General features: G+C 36.5%; 1 protein-coding gene across 1 annotated transcript in view; it reads right to left on the reverse strand.

Moving 5' to 3' along the window:
- Positions 1-12,743, reverse strand: part of ZNF654 (zinc finger protein 654) — a 58,262-nt gene that overhangs the window by 25,558 nt on the left and 19,961 nt on the right. Inside the window, exon 3 of the mRNA XM_075542448.1 lies at positions 8,917-8,998. Within this exon, the coding sequence (XP_075398563.1) occupies positions 8,917-8,998 (82 nt within the window). The remainder of the gene's footprint in view (positions 1-8,916; positions 8,999-12,743) is intronic.

The raw sequence follows: 12,743 nt of genomic DNA on the forward strand, positions 1-12,743 counted from the left end.
GAATGACTGGTGATTTCAAACAGCTGACCTTGCGATTATGCCACCCAAAGAATAACCCAATGCAAATCTAGACCTTGTAAAATCTTTTTTTGGGGGGGTGAGGGAGTGGGGGGAGGGCTTGTAAAATATTAAACCAGAATTTTCTGTTTAAAATAAATCTTGTATCTCAAACATTTTAATGGCTTTTTAACCCACTTACTGAAAATGTGCAGTAGTCAAGAAAACACTAACTTATTTTCACATAATATAAGTTTAGTGGTCAAATTTTCAATAAAACTTTATTATATAATTGTATAATTATATAATTAAACATAATCTAGAAAATATTTTTAGTCCATCTACCATTGGTATTTTTCACCTATGACAGCAACTGAAAACATACTATCAGAGTAAATGGAATTTAGATATGAACATTGAATTTAACAGTGATACATTTTTCAAAAATAGGGAATATTGGTATCATTAAAAGCTTTACCATGCTTAATTTAAAACATTTTGTTCTAAATGTTTTATATTATGTGTATATTCATATATTTTTATTTTATTGTGTACTCCTATATGCGCATAAATAATAAAATATGCACATATTGGAGATATATGTGCAAACTCTAAAAGTTACAAGTGTGTGGGATCAAATTCTAGATACTGTTAATCTGAGATACTAATTAGTCACATCTGTTATCATTTACATTAACTAAATTAAGATGTATTATCCCCATTCTCTCCATCCAGGCAATCGAAAAACTTTTTAAGACTTTGGATTAATGAAATTCTTAAAATAGTAGCATAAACAAACATTTTAATTTACTCTTTTGCCACATACATCACTCCAATTACATGTTTGTTATCAATATGTATCATGAATATAGTATACTATAAACAGTGTTGTGGTAAGAATAAGGCTTAGACCCTCATTCAGCTTCTATTAAACCTCAACTCTGCTGCAGCTTAGTTTTCTATCCATAAAATAAGGAAATTAATTGGACACTTTAGACCAAGTTTCTGTTCAACCCTGGGAGACCCACTATGTGCTACAGACTTCTGAGACACTTAGACTCTATGTTTTCAAAATGCATAAGTCTACATAAGCCAAACCAGAAGGAAGGACTCAATGTGGAAACGCCCTAAGTGAATAGAGCTCAACTTCAAACTCAATACCCTTCTCTTCCTTTATTAAGATAGATATTATTCTTAATACAGTGGTTCTGCCACTGTCAATGAATGCTATTGAAAGTTTTGCCTTACCACCAACCCCACAGTTTTGTAAAGTGTTCAGTCACTTAAAGATTTAACCTGAACAAGTCAGTAATTCATGTATTGAAGCGGGATGGGGAGAGAAAAAAGGAAAATGAGCTGATTCCAACGAATGTATAAGGGTGCTTTACTCGATTCATGTATGTATGGATTGTGATAAGAGTTGTATGAGCCCCAATAAAATGATTTATTAAAAAATAAATAAAAGATATTCTAGTTTTAAAATTTTTCTGTTCTCTTCCCAACTGTTTTCTTTATTTTATTCTGTGATTGTTGTTAGCTTTTTGACTGTTTTGTATTTTTGTGTGGATTTAGTATGACATCCAGGATGGGTGCATTTATAAAGGAATGGGTAAGTTGTGGTAAGTGGTTCCTCGGGGTGTAATCAGCTGGGGGTCGGGGGTGAGGGGACTGAATAATAAGTAGTACAAGAAAAAAGAGAATGTTTTAAATTTGAATGTAGTAATAATTATATTAACACTTTTTGATATATTGAACTGAATCTGATAGTATTTAACCTAATTTCCTTATTTTATTTTAACCTGAGTAACACTACATTTATTTATGGGAATAGAAAATATGAAGAACAGAACTAAAATAATATCTTTGAGTGTCAAGAGCTTCTATGTCAGACTAGATCTTAACAGCAAAAATATTTCTGGTATGGTGTTTTAAATTGGTTATTACTTATATTAATTATGTTACGGGATGTAATTTGTTTCCAAGTTAATTATTTGAATACTTTTCATGATTTTAAGGGTAGCTCACATAATCAATTTATGGGTGACCCTACTACTTACTGTTTGAAATGCTAGTAACAAATCTTTCAGTATCACAGCAACACACAAGTCACACCACAGTCCAACAAACTGATAAACTTGACCCTGATTCCTGAAGCCTCAACTGTTGAGGAACTTGGTTTGAGATCCTCCTTCCCCAACACATGACCAAGTCAAGTGATGGCTGCCTAGCTGCCACATTCCCCCTGCCTGCTGAGCCAGCTAAACAGTGATAGGCTGCTAAGGAATGATGCTGACTGCTCACCTAGTCGCTCCCTCTTGCTGAACTAGGTTAGCAGTGACAGACTGCGTTGGTGAGATACTGGCAGCTAACTCCCCCAAATGAGCACCCTCTCTCCTCTGGCTGGAGGCAACACAGCACATGTGTACCTCCCTTGTCTTTCCCTTTCACTTGGGAAGAGGCAATGTGTATGCAACCACATACATACTGGTTCACCACTAATACCCCAATTTAGATAGAGGGAATTACCCTGCCTAAATTAGTCAGCTACACCCACCAAAATCAGCACTCCACCCACACAATTGTACGACTGGATTTACAACACACAGCAACCAATGCCCATCCAAATTGCCCTCATACGTTCAAGGGTGAGAAAAAAGGGCACGCACTCAACACACCTAGCTGTTACTCTCCATCTAGAGACATGTGGCGACTGCCCAGATAGAGAAAAATATCAAGACTCAGTAAAAGAACATATGATCAATAACTAAATATAACAACACCCAACACCTGGGAAATAGCAGACAATATCAACTCACCCAAAAGAATACAAAAAGATGACTCCAACAAAATAAAGAATCAAGACACTTTCTAAAGGAAGAAACAATATTGAAACCACCAGATTACAAACTCAAAAGATTTTTATGTAGCGATAAAGGAAAATACTGACAAAACACTAGAAGAACTTAGGAAGACAATACAAAAACAGAGTGACAAAACAGACATTTAGAAGCCATTGTAACAGCAACTAGATATGCAAATTAACGATGAAATTTTAAAAGCTGATAATACATTGAAAAACAAAGGAGTAGAATCATTGAAAAGCAAAAATCAGTGAAATAGAGGGTGCATCTCCTGAAAACAATGTTAGGAGAATAATCAGAAAAACTAATGAAGAAGAATTATGTGGACACCATTAAGAAGAATATTTTATGCACAACAAGTAATTCAAAACATGAGATTCATAGAAAACACACAAAATTCTCCAAGATATACTACGAGAAAACTTCCCTTATATGAAAAATGGATCCAAAGCTTACCAATAAGCTCAACAAGCCCTAAGCGGTCAAGACTCCAAAAGAAAAGCACAGAAACATTAATAAACAAATGTTCCAAAAATCAAAGATAAAAAATCTTGAGCACAGTTCAGGAAAATAAAATATTGCATATATAAAGGGAACAAATACAACTAGATTCTGACTTCTTGGCAGAAACCATGCAAGAAGGTAATGGTACGACATATATAAAACTCTGGTATGAAATATTAAGAAAATATGTAAAACCTAGACTAGCCTTACAAGAAATATAAAGGAAGATCTTAGGCCAGAGAACTACTAATATCAGACAACTTCAAATTAACATGTACGACAACAAATACACTCAAAACAAAACAACTCACTGTTACTGAGTCAACTTTGAATCATAGTGACAATATAGGTAAGGGTTCTGAGGCTCTAAATCTTTATAGAAGCAGATTGCTTCATCTTTCTTCCATGAATAGTGGCTAGGTTTCAGGCACCAATTTTTCAGTTATTAGCCCACCTCTTAACCCACATGAGCTATCATGTTTCTTTGGAAACAGACCCAAATACATAAATTTCAGAAATAAAACAAGCCTACAAGATTGAAAATAGGAAAATAAATAAATTAATTAATTAATTAAAAAAAAAAGATTGAAAATAGGTAACAAAGACATCGATTGGTAAATGAAGACAACTTCCAAACAAAAAGACAACTAAGCACTATAGTTACAAAACGTCCTTACAGGAAGGAAGTCAGGCAATAACAAGATATAATAGACTATTTTAAATTAATGAAGATAAAAGTGGATTACAAGGTAAGCACAAAATTTCTACATTCAACAATGCATATACAATCTAATTCATCTACTGCAGTCCCCCACATACCATCACTCTCCCCTAGATTCCTCCCTGTGTTTCCAGTTTCCACTTCTCATCTTTCCTAATCCTTTCCTTTGCTAATTTTGTTATTGGATAAATTCCTCCCTGTGGATATCAAATCATTGATCATTCAAATACAGAAGTGATTTTCCTTCCAGATCTGAAGGGCGATAAAGGCCTTAGGGATTTCAGCAGTCTATCTGACACGTAAGCCTGCCACTTTTTTGATTTTGAGTTCTGGTCAACATATTTTTTCCACTCTACCCAGTATCTTCTAATGTGATCCTCTTCAGAACAGCCGGTAGCTTGGGATCATCGCATACTTCAGGTCTCGGGGTTGTGGGGACTAATGTTTGAGTAGCACATTCGTTCAATGGACTGATTATGTGCCGGTGTCTTCAGATTTTTACCTTGTCTTTCCTCTCAGCAGGGAGAAACCACTAGTTATACCTTAGAAAGCTACTCACGAGCCTCTAAGACCTAGTCACTTCCCCAAAGTAGGATATAAACAGTGGTTTTGTGAACTTTCATGTCAATTGACCTCAGTGCCCGCAAGACGATGGTCTGATCTCTCAGGCCCAGTTAATTGTTCCTGAAAGGTGTCTGGTTATGTCTCAGTTTTCACAACTTTATCCCCCCGTGCACTGCACCACATCATACCTGGATTACTTGTGCCGAAAGTAATTCTACGTATATAAATATCCTCTGTCAAAGATTCTATACACATATATTCATGGGTACCCTCCCACAATCTCTCCCCCATATGTGCAGCCTGTCTACTCAGAGTATCTACTTGTAGACCGCTACTGTTGCATGATTGCATAGATTAACAGTTTTTGCCTGTTACCTTTAACTGTGGCAAACCTTTCAAGGAGAAACAGTACCATCTTAAACTGGTATAAACCTGTGTAAAAGATGAGTAGACGTGAACCATGTGTTTGCATTAGTAAAACACCCCCCACACACAAATATTTCAAAAGGTGGTATTTGAATTGGATTACCAAGGCCTTGTCAAGCCCTGAAGAGTTCAAAAGCTGAGTAAATGTAAGGTACATGATGAGAAATAACAATAATAGCTCAGCTCAGAGGATGAAGGTAGATTCTCCGGATAAAGCTAACATGAGAAAAATGCTGAAATTTCACCTACAACGTAGGAAACAGAGGGTCAAGACATTTTAAAGAAAGTGGAAACCACAGCATTAAAATAAAAAAAAGACAGAAATGGCACCATAGGCATTTTTTTTAAAAGTTTAGAATTCCACTAGATTAAGTATGTTCAGAGTTCAGATCAGAAGGTAGAAAAAGGTATAAAACTATTCACTCTCCATTAGGAAATTTTTATAACTAAAAAATAATTCTACTCACGAGTAGAGGATATAGCCCTTCACAATGTTTGTTTTTCTACATTTAAAACCAGAAGTGAAAACACTGACGCTCATCTACTTCAAATCCTTCAGAGGTTACCAGTGTCAGTGCTCAACTGCTATCACTGCAAAGCACTCCCGCACCACCCATTTAAAACGTACAGCTTCTCCATGCTTTTTTGACATCCGTTTCCCTGCTTTAAGTTACTCTGGCATTTGAATGTACTCTAAGGTACAGAGTTTTGTTGTACAGTATTTCTGTCCCTATACTAGAATGTGAGCTTCACAATGGCAAAGGATTTCCCTTTGTACTACTACTGTTAAAGAACACAGTGTTTAGCACATAATAGGTACTCAATAAATATTTTCTAAGTATGAGATCAGAATGGACTGCTAAGAATACAAATGTCAAAGAAGAAATTGAATGGAAAATTGAGTTTTATTAAAACTTAATACAATGCTAACACTTTTGATGGTACTGAATGGGAAAGAAACTCAAGAATAAGATTTTGGGGGACCCAGGCCAACTGCCACAGAACAAGGGAGCATTGAAACCTGAATCTTCAAGGTACACAACATGTTCCAAAGACTGTACCAGGGAGATACGATATGGAAACTCCAAAAGGTAAAATGAGCTCTACCCTCAAGCACACTTGTAACCAGAGACTAAGACTGAAATATCATGGTGTCCCAAGAAGCAGAAGACAGCTACACCAAGATTATTGAACTGTTGGTTCAATAGCTGACAATCACTGATTTACTACATCAGTGTCCTTCCTATATGCTGTAATAATACATATTATTCCAGCAAACCCGTGACTGACATTGCCAATGAATATTATTGTAAATTTTCCCTGACAACCAACTCCCATTATTTGTATAAATAGCATCCAGCCATAAAAGGAATGCTTCTATACTAGTGAATAATTCAAGTATTGCAATATGGAGTCGGCCTATATTGGCACAATATCCCTCTCTCAATAGGGGTTTAAAAAATTAGTACCATAGAAGATGATATGGTGATACTTAAAGCCAATGGGAACTGAAATCCTTTATGATTCAATAATGCCACTATTAGGGATATATCCAGAGGCAATAAGAAACACAACACTAGTGGAGTGTGCTCTCTCACGTTCATAGCAGAAGAGTTCACAATAGCAAAACACTGGAAGCAGTCTAAACACCCAACAGTGGAAAAATGGATGAAGACACTACAGGACATACACATAATGGAATACTATGCATCCGTAAAAATAGCAACGAAACCATGAAAGACTGCATGATATGGAAGAACCTGGAAACCATTATGATGAGTAAAATAAGTCAAAAGGATAAATATTGCATAAGTCCACTACTATAAGAAAAACAAACAAACAAAAGAAGAAACATCAATTAAACAAATAGTACGGACAATTCACTAATTTTGTTGAACAAAGGGGAGGTTACCTAGTGGCCATGAACCATGTATCACACCTCCCTCTTACGTACCTCACAAGAGCCACTGTGAAGGCGAGGCCCCACACTGTCTGGAATCACTCTCCAAAAGGGGGGGATATGGGAGAAGACCAACCACTTGAGGCTATACAATATTGAGACAAAGCTGAGGCAAATCAATGGGCCCCCACCACATGAATATAAGGAATACCTTGTCAGGAAATCAAGCCAAAACCAGAGGAGAAAGCATCTAAATTTCGGAGGAGCCATTGATAGTTCTATTGGTGAGTATGGTGGGTGATCGGGGAGAAGTAGCCTCACATTGGGAACGGGTGCTAAACAATGAATATATAGACAGCCTAAGGTGACAATGGTCCAGATTTTATGTTCCTGGCAGACACTACAAATATGCTTCTACACAACCCTCAATGAAGCATGACATGGATTAAACACTATGTTTGGATGCTGACCTAGCCAGCATGGCATAACCAAGGGGTTATACGGGAAGGACTTAACATAGCGGCCCAGCAGAATTTAAAAACAACATAGATCCAGGAATAGGTTTGGGCTCTCACTAAATCCTAGCTCTAATCTTAAAACAATGAGTTCTTACACCATGGCCTAATCTATACTCACCCTCAAGAAAGGCACATAGAAGATATGAGTGCTATAGCAAAGTTTGAAGAAATTAGATGGTGCCTGGCTATCAGATAAAATAGTGTCTGAGGTGTTAAAGGTTTGTTTACAAGCAAGCAGCTATCTAAGTGAGAATGTAAACCAAGTCCACATAGAAGAAACAAACTAAGTGAGATTCTAGTCTGCAGAAAGCTACAGATGCCAGTGAAGGCCCTATATATATATTTGTGAGAACTACAAAGGAAATAAGCCTCCAGTAATGCCCCAGGGCTAAATGGGAACTGATGTCAAGGAATTCAAGGAAGAGAATGTTTGAAAACTGACTGTGGTAGCAATTTTACAATAAATACTGCTTGATGTGATTAATCTAAGGAATGATATGAATTCTGTATTAACTCCAAATAAAATGATTTTGTAAAATATATAAGAATACGATTTGGAATGTGAATAACATATTGTCAATTAATTTTGCATATAATTTTACTTTTTTAAAATGTTATATACCAGAATGACATCACAATAACCCTTTAAATATAAAAACTCTCTTTCAATAAATATGTAAAAGCTTTGCTATCACTTTGATCCTCTCTCTGGTATGCAATAGTGATCCTACTTAGCTTTTAACCTTTCTCTGAAAAGTCACAGGAATAAATATAAAATGAATTATCTCAAGAATGTACCCATAGAGAGCACATAAAGTATTTCTTCCTTTATTCTACTCCAAGGAAAGAATTATTGATGAGACAGTGCCACAGTAATAGGTATATAACTGGTAAAAAGATAAAACTGGTAACTGGTAAAAAGATAAAATGTTCTTGCATCTACTGGAGAAATTTTGGATGTCAGTCCCTTCTGGATTTACTCTCTGCTCTCATATATTAGGTTCAACAAAAATATTCCTCTCGTGTGGAAAAGCTATTGTGAGAAGAGAAAATCAAGGTCTAGCCAAGGGAAAGGTTGCATGGGAAAGACATCCAATTCCTGATCTAAGCAAGAAGTCTTTTGATACCTGGGCTAAGCTATACCCAAGCCTAGGACTAAAAAATACTTACCTAAAATGTGCTTAAGAATCTACAAGGATGATATTAGCAGGCTCTAGTCTAGCAAACATATGTATTTGAAATCATGGCTATGAATTTCTTAGAATTACGGCTTAAAATAAATGTAAGCACTTTCTTTTTTTTACCTAAGCACTGTCACTTAAACAACCATAAACGCATGAACTAAAAATAAGCAATATACTAGTTACCGTAGAATAAAGCCATATCTTAAATTTAGACACAACATGAAGTAGTATATTGTTTTACCTGGAATGATCCAAGAATGTCTTTTAAGGGCTCTTCATAAAATTCATCTCTTCCAAAAAACAGCAGCAACTCAAAGAAACTCCTAGAAAGAATAAGTGAGTAATAATGTTCAATAGTTCTTTGAATGCAGCTATTTAAAGAATCTTAAACAATAATAACCACTGCCAATGCGACAATTCTAATTCATAGCAACCCTATTATAGCACAGGGTAGAACTTCTCCAATGGAGTTCCGAGACTAAAACGCTTTACGAGAGTAGAAAGCCTCATCTTCCTCCTTTGGAGCACCTGGTTGTTTTGAACTGCTGACCATGTGGTTAACAAACCAATGCATAACCCATTAATGTCACCAGAGCACACACGGGATAATAGCTATATTTTGTTAATAAATGTATGTATTTTTAAATCTGCATTGAGCATCTAGGATTCAATCAGAAAAATGTTAATTTCAGTAAGATTTTAACAAATGTGTTACATTTGTTACAAAGTACAAAGAAACATAATGTGAAAAGGATGGGAATTCCAGAACCCTTCATTGTGTTCCTGTGGAATTTATAAATGGATCAAGTGGGAGTTGTGGAAACACAACAAAAAAAATACTGCCTGCTTTAAAATCAGGAAAGGTATGTGACAGAATTGTATCCTCTCACCATACTTATTTAATCTGTCTGCTGAGCAAATCATCAGACACGGGGTTATATAAAGAATGGGGCATCATGACTAGAGGAAAGCTTATTAACAACCTGTGATATGCAGATGATACAACCTTGCTTGCTGAAAGTGAGGAGGACTTGAGATACTTTCTGATGAAGATCAAGTATGCCAGCCTTCAGTGTAGATTACAACTCAATATAAAGAAGATCAGAATCCTCACAACTGGACCAATAGGTAACATCATGATAAATGGAGAAAAGGTTGAAGCTGCCAAAGGATTTGTCTTGCTTGGATTCACAACCAATGCTCATGGAAGCAGCAGTCAAGAGATCAAAAGGCAGCAGTCAAGAGACTAAAACACGAGTTGTATTAGGCAAATCTGCTGCACAAGATCTCTTGAAAATGTTGAAAAGCAAGGATGTTACTTTGAGGACTAAGGTATGCCTGACCCAAGGCACAGTATTTTCAATTGCTTCATCTGTGTGAGAAAGTAGGACACTAAATAAGGAAGACCAAAGAACAATCAATGAGTTGTGATGCTAGAGAATATATTCTAAGTATAATGGACTGCCAAAGAGACAAACAAGTCTATCTTGTAAGAAGTACAGCCAAAATGCTCCTTCGAGGCAAAGATGCTGAGGCTTCATTTTGCACATTTTGGACCTGTTGTCAGGAGAGATCAGTTCCTGGAGAAAGACATCATGCTTGATATAGTACAGGGGCAGTGTAAAGAAGGTGTTCAACCAAACGTATTGACAGTGGCTAACAATGAGCTCAAGCCTAGGAACAATTGTGAAGATGGCAGATGGTGTTTCATTCTGTTGTGCATAGGGTCACCATGGGTCAGAACAGACTCGATGGCATCTAACAACAACAATAATCATTAACATGGAAAATTTAATGTGATTTAGCAACCATATAAAGTTGCACAAATAATTCCTGAAGATAATCTTAAACTTTAATTTATCTATGGATACTTGGCCTAGGCAACTGACAATGTATTTTTTTTACTTCTTCCCTTTTTCAAAGTAAATCACAAATAAAGACTACTGTTTTTAAAAACAGAAACTATAAAGGTACATATAGTATATTAAAATGTAATAAATAAAATGCCTGAGAATTCCACAATAAACATATCTCTAAACTGTTATTTTATGAACCTGACTAAGAGGGTAAAGCCATAAAACGAATAAAGAGTAATCATTTGAAAAGAAATCTTCCCAATTTCCTTAATGAAAAAACTTCTACATGTACACTATCATTCATGTCAGTATTATTCAAATAGAAAAAAAGGTGAAAACCCAAGTGTCCATCAACAAATGAATGAACTAACAAAATGTACGTATTTATATATGTATAATACAATATTATTTTGCAACAATGGGCATATTCAGATGAATGGCTACATAAAACGTGGTACATCTAAATTCTCGGTTATACATCCATAAAGAGAAATGAGATTTTAATATATGCCTTAACTAGAATTAACCTTGATAATATATGTTCAGTTTAGTAAGGTACAGGACAAATATGGCATGAACCTACTTACATGAATGTCCAGAAATGAGAAAGGCATAGAGACCAATGTTTACAAATAGTTACCAGGGACTGAAGAAAAGGACGAAATGGAGGCTATTACTTCAGGAGTATTGAATTTCTATGCAGAGTTATGTTTGTTTACATTTGAATGTGGACTGTGGTAATGGTTGCACAACATTAAAAACAATCCTGCCATGGAGTCAATTCCAACTCACAGTGCCCCCACAGCCATAGGAGAACTGCTGCTTGGGGGTCTTGAGACGATTATAAACCTGTATGGGAGCAGAGGGCCTCACCTTTCTCCCTGCAACTTGTGGTTTGAACTGCCAACTTGGGGTTAGCCACCCAAGGCTTCACAGGATCACCACAGGTTTTTTGCACATCCAAGTAAGTGTGAATGAAGGGTTCACCTTCTGGTACTATGTCCGACAATGTTCTGATTCCTCTCATGAGATTTTCAGTATCCAACATTGCTTCAATTGTCCATATTTCTTTGATTATTGTCGGTAAGGTTTTCTATGGTTAATTTTCTCAGAAGTGGACAGCCTATTCCTTCTTTGTAGTATGTTCCTAGTCTGAAATCTGATGGGGTGGGACCATGCAAATAAGGTAGAGAACACTGAAACTCAGGGATTTGCCCATTTGCTAGTCCCCTGGCTAGAAGAATGAGGCATCCTAGAAGCCGAAGAAAAAACTCCTGGGGCGATCAAGGTACAAGAACCACCATTGGAGCACGTTTCAAGTCCCTGCCCAGAGTGGTAGAGGCAGTAGAAACGATGCCATGACCAGAGACCAAAGAACAAAGCAGGAGTACAAGGACTCTGAGGAGGCTGAACAGCAGGTGGGCTGCCTGACCCATGGAAGCAGAGGACAAGAGACCAAGGGGCTAAGAGGCTTTAAGACCAGAAAAAGACAGATGTGGCTGCTGTCTGAAAAGATATGTTGTGAACCAGTAACTTTAATGTTTTTTGATCCTGGCTTTTGGTAACTTATTAACTTCCCTGACAAGCCCCATAATTGTTAGTACTGTCTTGAGTTCTATGTGGCCTTTGCCAAGTATTATCAAATCCAGCAGAAAGAGAATGTTGAATAAATGGTTGGTGTCAGAATAGGGTAAAGAAGACTGGAGTTTGGAGGCATGTCTGACCTCTGCCTTATGGTACTTGGCCTTGGGCTAGTGTAGCGATAGATTCTCCCTCTCTGGCTAAAGGAAGTCAGATGTGGCTCACTATCAAAATCAGAGACCCTCAGCAGACATTGTTTTCATGTAGCAGGTTAACTATTAGAACTATAGAAGTATTCCTTTGGTTATGTTCAGCAAAAATTTTTGTGCATGAGATATTAATAATGTTATTCTGTAATTTAAGAATTCTGTTGAGTGACTTATTTTTTGTAATAGATACAAATATGGATCTCTTCCAGTTAATTGGCCAAGTAGCTATCTTTCATGTTTCCTACCATAGACAAGTAAGTCATTCTACTGTGTAAATCAGCTTACAGAAACAGAAAAATTGATTGGTGTCCCATCAATTCCTGAAGCCTTGTTTCTAGCTAAGGCATTCAATGCACCTTTAATTTCTTCCTTCAATACCCTGGTGCTTGCTCATATGCTAGTTCTTTGGGGTATAGTGACTC

Source organism: Tenrec ecaudatus, chromosome 2 (genome assembly GCF_050624435.1).
Source record: "Tenrec ecaudatus isolate mTenEca1 chromosome 2, mTenEca1.hap1, whole genome shotgun sequence".
NCBI classification, from domain to species: domain Eukaryota; kingdom Metazoa; phylum Chordata; class Mammalia; order Afrosoricida; family Tenrecidae; genus Tenrec; species Tenrec ecaudatus.